The following is an 11,062-nucleotide window of genomic DNA, read 5'->3' on the forward strand; positions in this document are numbered from 1 at the left end:
ACCAGGGGGTAACTGACCAGTCTCTAGGCCTGCGTGACTGTTTCCTTATCCGGTTCCGGACGACAGAGGCTTTAGCCAATCCCTGCCACCATAAAGCAGGGTAAACCCTGGACAAGTCACCTGTCTCCAAAGAGTGTGTATCCTTTTGTAGGCCAAAAGGTCCAACATTGGTAACATGTGCTGTTTGGTGCCTAATTAAACGGCATATAAAAACACATAGAAATAGCAGGTAAGAATGACATTTAAAAAATTCACAACTGGTGCACAAATAAAAGTTGTAATAGAAGTAATTTCTAATTTCTATTGGATAATATAGTTTGTAAAAACATGTCTCATGTTAAATTTTAAAGTGTATGCATATGGCTATGTCCTGAAGGCAGTTCACATTTTGGGGTTTACACAGGTCAAAGAACAAGCAGAAGGCCACAGCTTCTGTTCAACCTCGTTATGTAACATGTGGGTCCTTTTAATTTTTACTCTTTTTGTGCATTACCAAGTTGCACCTTTCTCTTGGTATTTTACCCTGAAGTTATACTAAATTCCTTGTGTGGATCAAATAATTAATTAAAATGAATTCAATTAGTCATCATTATAAACATGGATGAGTAGCAGTGCATGATGGGAACACGCCCGCAGCAGCAGGAACAGTTTGGAACCTTTAGGTTGTTCCGCTGTCACACGTCAGCGACCCTAAGCCAATCAAACACAGTGTGTGTGTGTGTGTGTGTGTGTGTGTGTGTGTGTGTGTGTGTGTGTGTGTGTCCTTTGATGAAAGAACTGATCAATACGAACAGAGCCTGCTGACACAGAGAGGAAACAGTGGAGATTAAAAGGATGTTTTTCAGGCTTTTCTGATGAGTCAGCTGACACAGCGGCACGCTCTGAGATGCCTTCAAAATGTTCTGCTCAAATAAATGTTGTTTAATTGTTTGTTTCTTGGTGCTGGGTTAGATTTCTCAGCTAACAGAGAGTAACACTGAGCCTGGGGTGCATTTTATTTAGCTAATGTGGCTGCTCGCTTTCATCATGCTTGTATCTTCATTACGTCTCAGTTTCACTCGGTGCTCATGTGACAGAGAGATGCAAGGGGAGGAACTCTTTTTAACATGCATGCTGTCCTCCCTCACTGCAAAATCATTTTGAAGAGATGGCAACTAGCCATCAAAAAATATAGAAACTGACTGTCAAATACGTCCAAAAAATGGGTCAATGTACAGAATCTGTGGAGCCTCAGGAGTAGAAAGAAGTTGGTGAAGATGACTTTAAAACAGATTTCATTACCACTCGGTGATCTATGCCTGACTGGAGAAACCAGTGAGGTCTAAAAAGTCTCCCAGTGTTAATGAACCCTCTGACACTAAGCACGCCCCAAGATCGGACCACGAGGAAGCGCAGGAAGCTCACATTCTTATTAGGGAGGGCTTTCTGCTTCACACCAATGGGCTTCAGCGAGAAGTGTTGCAATCATAGTTGGCCTTAAACTTAACCCTGAATTACTTGAACACGGCCCAATGAAAATATCAATATGTTCTCTAAAAGAACATATACCCTGAAATATTTTACATTCCTACTTTATCATACTGTACATATATTTTTTCACAATATAATTGGAACAGAATACAGACCCTTTACTAAAACTTAGCAAAGCTAAAAAGTAAAGTTTGGTCACCTTTTATACCATCAGCATCATCCATTAATAAATCAGCCTATTAACGCTGCCATATGATGAGAGATGGGCGACATATTGGACAGATCACAGGGCTAACACACCCAACCAAACCCCACTAACTGCATGTCTTTTACACTGTAGGAGGAAACTGGAGTGCTCACGCATAGAACATGCAAACTCCACACAGACCACACACCCCAGCCAAATGATGGATTCAAACTTATTTGAACCCTGCTGTGAGGCAGATTGAACCACTGTTCCACTGTGCAGCCCCCAACAACAGACTGCAATCCAAAAGGCTGACTAGATATTTGACTGGGTGAGATTTTAACTTTTTAACCCCCCAAAAATGTTCAGGAGGAGTGAGTCACATAGAAAGACTACATCGTTCTACACAATCTAAACCATATTAGAAGAACACCGAAACATAGATATATTCTCAAATACAAGGCACAGGGAACAGCACTCCCCAATGTCAACTTAGTCTTTATAATGTATTTAAAGTATCACATTTAACATGTTAACATGTATCAGGGCAACAATGAACCCCAAAGGCAGGATATTAGGGCTATATTTTAGACACATGCTAAACAAGCCTGGAGTCCTTCCAACCTTCCAAATCAAACTCTTTATAGTTCTATTATAACATTCCCATTTTCCTAAAGTCTAAGGCTATCATTAGGTTGATCCAACCGTAACCCTAAACAGGTCACAACCTACTCTGCATCTTGACCTTGACATAACAAAGTGTGGAAACCCTGAGCTCATTTTCATTAAGGTTCACACAGCTGCCCTTCATCAATACTTGTGCTGCCCTCAGTCAGCTGAAACCCCAGATTAAAAGAAGACAACTAATTTCAGCTTCTATATTCCAACACAAACTATTTTTACAGTTAACTAGTATAATTGTCTATAAGTGATTGCATGTTATTTTCACATATTTCAAATACAAGTGCATTGTGCTACACAACCAGTTTAGCAACCACGGCGTGTTGAAGTGATTGCACTATTAACCACTTTAACACAATGTAAAGCCGTAACCTTCATCTCTTTTAACAATGACACACAGCGGGTGGCGAGTATATGCACAGGAAAAAAAGCAATAAAATCATATATATTAAATTCAGATATCAAATCCATCTCAGCTTGAATGGGCATGATGTGTCAGATTTTACTGACTACTGTACAGGCATTGCAATTCAAAGGGTGTTGAAAATTTCCCCATGGGACATGCTTGTGTTTCTGCGCTCGGAGCTCCTCATCTCTTCATCTCCTCTGTGGTGCATTTAAGCGATTGGAACATCCAGCGATTTCCAGGTCACAATCAGAGGATGTAGGAAGGAGGACTGGAGGAGGAATAAATTAGCCAAATGGAAGGCGCGCCTGCATGTTAATTTTACTTGACATGGAGTTAAATCATTGGCTGTCTGGAGGGACTGAAATCTGGATAAGAACTGACAGTGTATGAGAGCATGAGGGTGGGAATGGATGTTTGTGTCTGTGTGTGCCTGTATGTCTGTGTCTATATGTCAGGTTGGGTATCAGACGCCACCTCTCTGGGGACACCTCAGGCCCTCCAAGGTTTGGAGGCCTATCTCCACCCACCACCACTTCCCCTGCCGGTGGCGGACTCCCTCAGGTGTCGGTGTGTTGGTGGTTCTTTGTGTCTGGGGGTGGGCGTCCGGGTACACACCGGCTCACTCCTTGGCGGCCGCTTGTCGGGGCCTGGGGCCTGGGGCTCGCTCAGGCCCCTTTGGAGGTGGGGTGCCCCCGGCCTCTCGGCCTAGGGCTCGGTCACTCAGGCGCAGCTGGGGGCCGGCGGAGCTCACGGGCGCGTCACTGCAACTCCCCCTGACTTCTGCTCCGCGGCTGCTGGGCGAGCCCTCATCTGGGACTCTCCTCAGCTCTTACTGGGACAGTGGCGCGGCTGCCCCTCTGTTGGTCTTCCATGGTCTCTTGTGTTCTGGGGGCCTCTGGATGTCTGGAGTTTTGATCTCCTCCATACCCGCTTCACACCCTGGAGGACGGGGCTGTGGCCCCCCTACACTCCCTAGCAGATCATTACATGGAGAAACCTTTGGAATGCAAGCATGCTGATCCACACAGGTATGCACACATGGGTATTCACAGACACGGACTAAAGCTTTCTTGGCTGCTGCCTCAAAGCACACTGTGCGCTGTCTATCTTGCGTGCTGCACAATATCGTTTATTATTTAGTAAATATTGATATCTATGACTAGCTAGTTTATTGTGATGGTGCTTTGTTTTCTCTATTATTATGTTGCTCTTTGTTGTTTGCTGTCTCCTCTGTTTGTTTTTTTTGTTTGTTTTTTTTTTTTTTTTTTTTTCCTCCATACAGGTGACCCAGGAGTTCATTTTTTTTTTTTTTCTCTCTCTTCCCCCCCCTTCTCACCGTCTCTTCTCCTCTTTGGTTTTCTTTCTTTCTCTCCCCCTCTCTCTCTCATTCATTCCCCCTGTCCTATTTATTAAAAAAAAAAAAAAAAAATGACAAAGGATGAACTGAAGCTCTGCCATCACGTAATGTCGCATACTGCTGTTTCTGATGTCATTTAAAAAAAAAAAAAAAAAAAAAAAAAAAGAACTGACAGTGTTTGGCAAGTTGGGGAAAATGGTCAGCCGACATCTCCAGACCGAAAACCTTCACTTCACTTCATCTCGAATGCATTTTGCATTCAATTTCTTTGAATCTGTGAATTAAGCTCTCTTTTCAGGAGTGTTGATCCCTCCCCTTGCTACCAGCCGCATCTATTTTTATTCACATTTCTGTTTTCTGGCCTTTCAACATCTTGACATTTTTTTCTTTTCATAATGCATTAACTCTGAGGATACCTTAGGAGACCTGCCTGGCACCCGACAGCACCTCTTAATTCACAGTGTGCCCTGACACAAACACAAAAGGGGCTGCAGGGTTTTTAATTGGCCTCTGCCCAAATTAGACAGATTTATCCTTCTCTCACATTAGCCGAGATGACCAGCCTGAAAAATCACGTTGCTCAGGCGTTTCTCTGAGGCTTTCTCTCACCACGCACTTGTCTCCGAAATTGGGCTGAAACAGCAACTTTGACGGTTAATTAGCCTCGTTAAAGAAACCTCCGAGGCCAAATCTGGAAATAAACATTCTTTGTTAGAGAGCGTCGGGATGCTTTCAGCACAGAGCAGACCACTGGATGCAAACAAGGAGCTTTGTTTGGAACATTATCAAAAGATCAAAACGTCTACATCAACAGGCTGCACCGCACCAATCTCTGTTTCATGATGTAGACTTTGTACGGAGCTGGATTCAACAGTAATTAGATCATGACTGACCATTCTCAATAACAATAACATGACTGCAAATAAGTTACTGCAAACAAGTTTAGTCCAACCATCATCCAGTTTTATCTCAAACAAGTCAGCTCTCAGAAATCTCTCATTCTACTATTAGAGTTGAGACGAAAAGATGTTACCGCTGACATCAACTCCCTTACATGCATTGTGGCTACAAGTCTTCTGTTACAAGGTTTCTATTTGGGGATGCAAAAAATGATATTAATAACAATATATAAATAAATAAATAAAATAAACTTCTGGATTAATGGGGTAAGTTAGATCTCCTCAAAATATACCACGTGTTCATAAACAGCTCCACTGGCTTCCAGTTCAGCTCCGTGTCAATTTAAGATTCTGCTTCTCACTTTCAAAGCGCTTCATAACCTCACTCCCCCATATTTATCTGATCTTCTCCATACATACTCACTCCCTTGTACACTCCACTCTTCCTCACCTCCTCTTCTTTCTATTCCACCTGCTCGGCTGACTTCTACGGGACTCAGAGCTGCCCTGAGACTTTGGAATGCACTTCCACCTCGGGAACTCGGCTCCACACTACAAACTCTCTCTCCACTTTTAAATCACACCTTAAAACCTATTTGTTCAAAATTGCACACCCTTCATCATGATTCCATTTCAGTCTATTTTTACCTTGTTTGGCTTTTATATTTTTATACTTGTTTTTATTTTTCATTGACCTGTTTTTGTACTAATGTAAGGTGACCTTGAGGGTCTTTAAAGGTGCCTATAAATAAAATGTATTTATGTATTATATTTATTTATGTATTTATAATAAAATTAAATGTATTCACATTATTATTATTATTATTATTATTATTATTATTATTATTATTATTAATAGTAATAATAATAATGATAATAACCTAATCTGGTATGGTTAGGGGTGGGGTCACTGGTATCCAATTCAATTCTGCCAAGCTGCCTACTATCTTAAATTTCATATAAGAACAGCAAATAGAAATTCAGAATTACTCATTAAATTGGGGCATTCATGCTCCCAACGGGAGTAACTATTGTCATTTTAAAGGTTCAAAAGGCTTTGCTGCACTACCTTCTCAAGAAAATTGTAAATCTCCAAGAGTTTAATTCATGCCTGAAAGAAAAAGTACCCAATTTAAAACTGGCCAGGAATAGTGTTGCTGACATTTCATGGACCCGGAGACTTCAGCTGTAGTAATGAGATGCAATACCAGTACTCATCTCTATTTTTTGTAACTTAGTAGACAAAAACAGCCGTAACCAACAGCAACCAATGCACAGCCAATATAGCTAATAATCTACCAGCATTGCCCATTTCATAAAGTTGAGTTTATTTAACTATTATTTGACTATAGTATGTCTAGTGTTTAAGAATTGTTGAGTCTGGACTACGATGTAGAGGGCTTCACAGCCAAGACCTGATCCAGTAACAAAGATGTAAATTTGTTCCATTAAGCTTAATTGTGTCAATCAGGGTCTTATTGTTACTGGTGTGGGTCTCAGGTTTGGGGTTCAGTCACACCTGAATGGATTCAAACTAATTTATGATTCAATGTCTGTGTTTTGAGGTAAGAGGTACGTTGAAGTAATGTCCATCATATCATTTGTTAATGCCATGAAAAGGTTGCCACAGTTGAAGGTGTCACATTTCAACTTCTTTCAGAGCACTGAAAATCTAGAGTTGTGTAAGAAGCATTAAATGTCTCAAATGCAGTGCAGTGCAGAGAAAGGTTTAATTTTATAATCTGCTGTACATTAGAAAAGGTTCTGAATAGGATAGCTATAGAGGTATTTTCACTCATGAAGTCAAAAATCAGGAGAAGCAGGTTGGTACCTGATTTAAAGTTGGGGTTTTTTTCCACAAAACACTGGAAATACTCAGGCTGGCTAAGGCGAGGATACTGCTGGGGTAGAGCGTACAGGTAAACACTCTCGCTTTTGCTTCTTTGTAAATTCAGCAGACGGTTTGCTATTCTAACACAGGCTCAGTTTAACCTAGTGTTTGGGATCTGGCAGGCTAAAAATCCAAAGTTGGACTTTTTTATTCTCACATTCAACTCTGTCAAGTGAGCTGAGGAAAAGCTCTGGGCTGTAATCATCAGTAAAAGCAGCTTATATTTGGTGTTTGGGTTCTTTGATAAGTCTAATTGATTGCATTTTGGAACAGGTCTGATTATTTCGGGTGGGTCTGTGCCTAAGTAGATTTTGAACCAAAAACCTAAAAGAACCTAAGAACCTAAAATTTTGGACAACCCCAAGCATGTTGGTCATTCAGTTTGTAAAAAGTGACATTACCTAGGAGTCCTTGGGCTCTAGACTGCTACATGCTTGAATTTAAATTATCACTATCCTCACTGTGAGCAAAAACAAAGCGCCAACATACCTCTAAGCGATCAGCGTGCAGCACAATAAAACGGGTGGCATTAATGCACTCCAGCTCAATGCTGACTTCGCCAGAGAAGGTGAAGTTATCCATGTAGACGGCAAGCCGCAGGTCGTAGTGCCGAGGCCTCACCGAGCCTGGTAATCGTGAGTTTCTCCACGGCTGGACCACCTCTTCGTCCCCTTTCTCCCCCGTCCTTTCCCCTCTGCCTCCATTCAACTTTGCAGACCCACCGGGGCCTCGGGAACTCGGCTCTCCAGTTGATTCATCGCGATCTCGTGCACCACAGTCCTCAAATTTGACGTTGAGCGCAACGGCTACTGCTGTTACGATAATGAGGGTGAGTATGGAGAGGGCAAAGCCCAGCACCAGGCGCTTGTGCACCGTTATGTGGCGCTCAGTGGTTCGAGGCCGGACCACCACTGATTCTGCCCACTGATCCGAGAGGCCACGGCCGTTCCGCATGGCTCCCGGGCTGCTGTCGTTTAGTCCCATTTAGCTTAAAATGTCACTAGAACAGCAAAGAAATAATGTCAAAGTTCAGCAGCAGAAACAGATTCTGATTCAAAAAAATATTCATTTATGCACAGGTCAGATTTCAGCTTGTTTACAGTAAACTTGATGTGATTGAATGTGTTTTGATCGTCCAAAAGATTCCAGTCTTGATTCAGCCTGTCAGCCTATCAGTCTGTGCTGATGAAACTCCAGCAGTTATATATCTGAAAAACTGAACTCTGACCTTGCTGCTGATGGACTGTTATGAACGTCCTTGAGTTCTGCCTAGATGTGAAAAATCAGCACTGCTGCACGTCTTACATTTCAGGCAACCAAACTGAAAAAACAGAAAAAATGAGATGGTCATGTGCGTTTTGGTTTTGCGGTGAACAGAAACAAAAAAATCAATGCTGCATGGCTCGATTTCAAGAGCAGTGAAGCCTGAGAAGGAGAAGGAGGAGAGGGACAGAGCGGAGGAGGTATGCCGTTGAGGATGTGGCTATACAGTGAGCGTATCATCCATAGACTGGAAATCAGCTGGGTAAGCTAAACACTTAACCACCACAAGGTATAAAACTGGGAATAAAGCCTTATGCTGTAAAAGCAACCTTATCTGGATTTCCTCTCAGATTGTAAATTCAAGTCAGTTATGGATGATGGAAATCATCAGTTTGAACTTTAAAAACGGTCACGTTACCAAGTCAAAGACCCTCAACCAAAGTCTGAACGAACACAAGGGGGTTAAAGCGGCAGGTAGTTTTCCCAAGGTACGAGTAAAGTTAATTTGCTCTGAGTTAAAGCTCTTACACATCCGCAATAAACCATAAATAAATCCCTTTCGGACTATTATGGGATTGTCATAATGTTACAGTCAAAGATTATAATAACTTACAAGACATTAAGATGTGTTACAAGTCTCTTGGAGATTAGTATGATTGCATTTAAGGTTTGGAATCAAATGAAGACTTAATCAAATCAAAGTCACACCAGAATATGTTCAGATCTTATTTTGAGTAAAATAAAGTTTTGAATTCGGATCTTTGTCAAGAAATCCAGTTTTTTGTCTTTGTTTTTTTTTTATTACAAGCTCGAGATTAATTTGTAATTACTCAGTTTTCTTAGGGCTTTGTCCCAAAGCAGAATACTTCAGTAATCTTGTTTTTAAAGTACAGTTTTGTAGTGACTTCTCTGTCACACAAACTTAAAGTTGCTGTTAAAAATTGAGGAAGCGCCTCCGTTTGACCCCTTTTCTCTGATGGATTTCAAATTAAAATTAGCTTTGCTGCTGATAAAGGTGTAGTTTAAAAACGGTAATAACTCTCTGGCTGCGGTCTGTGTCTATAGCACTCGGTTTCTCTCTCTCTCCTTTCCCTCTCCTGAGGGGGGTTAAGTGGATAATTTACGGCCAGCATGTGGGTTTATTTCACCGTGGAGGAGATAATTCACTCGGCTACTCCACGAGGTCTAAACGATCCCAGCTTTCCAGCTCATGAGCCTGACGGATGGAAGCTGGATTAAAACTGATTGATAACCCAGGATTGTATTGATTACATGGATGCCGCTCGGTGGGGACAGAAATCCACAGAAAGAGCTGAAAACCCCCTTTTTAAAATCCACCATCAATTAATCAGTTCCTTCAGTGAAATCACTCAGATATTGATCATGAAGGTTGTCCAAACATTACAGGTTCATCGGTAAATATTATAAGAAGAAAAACTCCTCTGGTTCTCCGGTAACTTCTCTTCTCTCGCCCCCGCTAGGAAGCGATGATCTCCGTGTCCGTTTTAAACAGCAGTCGGTCCCCGAGGTGGAAGGGTACCTCTCCGGGGGTGATCCGCTATTAGTCAGACTCACTTCAGTCCAAAGGACCGCGCTTTCTCTGCTGCACGTCCCGTTTTCCTCGGTAACCCAGATGTGAACACCTGCTTTATACCTGCGGGCTGTTTCTGCTCCCGGGGAGGGGGCTGAGGTTACCGTCGGTCAATAAACTAACCCTCAAGTCCACCCGGGACGGTCCCGGGATTCGTTACAGCACCGTTAGAAATCCATTAAGTGCGTGTGGTGGGGAAGAAATCCATCAGGGACATGACGGGAGTTCACAGATAAATGCCAGGAAGCTGTTATTGATCCGCTGGCACATGTGGGGATCCCGTTAAACCGCCAGAGACCAGATCCAGCTCACACCGATGGGATTAAACACCGGACCCGTTAATAATAACAGTAATAACAATAACGGGCCGATCGTTTAAAGAAGAAGAAAAAATGGACTAAAAAAAACAAACACGCCGGAGGTCAGAGTCAGCACCGGGGACGGTGCACGGAACGATCCTGGAAAGCACCGTTAACAAATCCCACTCAGCACCAGGTCCTGCACACTCCAAAGTAGGATCAGACCGTGCCGGGTGGATTATCCCGCGTTAACGCCGGGCACGAGCCCCTCCGGTGCTCCTTTAATAAACCCTATCTTCCTCAACTTTTTCAGCCCACGGAGAGCCGCTGCTTCTCTCTCTCTCTCTCGCAGATGAGGATGACGGTTGATGATGATGGTGGTGGCGGCGGTGATGAAGCCTTCCTGTTTAGCATCCCTTCGTGCACTGAAGAAAGTGACGCTTGGTGATGGAGGTGAGGAAGAGTCTCGTGCCGCCCGTTCAGCAGTGAGTATGTTTGCGGTGTGCGTTTCCACTTGAGCACGAGCTGCTGCTCCAACCGAGAGGCACGCGCTGACCGAGGGAGAGAGAGAGAGAGAGAGAGACCGAGAGGGAGGGAGGTGGGTGGGGGTCTCAGCGTGTGAAAGCTACACCTCCCCAGCGCTGTTCAAATCTATTCCGCTGTTTTCTCCTCTGCTAGCTCTGGATGACGAGAAACCAGACAGAAGAGAAATGAAGATGAAACAAAGTAAAGGTTCTCTGTGTGCCTCTCTTTGGTTTTACACGCATGCAGATTTATCTGGCTGTGAAGTAACTGAGCAATGGGCACCGGGGCCTTTCCTGTGCAGATTTCTCCCTAAATGAATGTGTCTGCTGAGATTGGTTTTTCATTAGTCACTTTACGTCCACTTGCTCTTATCTGCACTTCTGCATTTCAGTTATTCCACTTTTAATGCCTGAAACTACATGTACACATAAGCTCTTTATAGCACAGTGGGAAAGAATTTCCAGACTCATTCTTCAGAGAAGACAAAGCG

At 42.9% G+C, this 11,062-nt stretch overlaps 1 protein-coding gene across 1 annotated transcript in view; it reads right to left on the reverse strand.

Annotated features, from left to right (window-relative positions):
• Positions 1-10,536, reverse strand: part of LOC146689318 (thyrotropin-releasing hormone-degrading ectoenzyme-like) — a 277,193-nt gene extending 266,657 nt beyond the window's left edge. The window contains exon 1 of the mRNA XM_085437338.1: positions 7,384-10,536. Within this exon, the coding sequence (XP_085293464.1) occupies positions 7,384-7,878 (495 nt within the window). The 5' untranslated portion in view covers positions 7,879-10,536. The remainder of the gene's footprint in view (positions 1-7,383) is intronic.
• Positions 10,537-11,062: the final 526 nt, after the last annotated feature.

This window comes from Copadichromis virginalis, linkage group LG17 (assembly GCF_057382275.1).
Source record: "Copadichromis virginalis isolate Kocher_CV1m ecotype Utaka linkage group LG17, C_Virginalis_male_GT1.1, whole genome shotgun sequence".
Lineage (NCBI taxonomy): Eukaryota > Metazoa > Chordata > Actinopteri > Cichliformes > Cichlidae > Copadichromis > Copadichromis virginalis.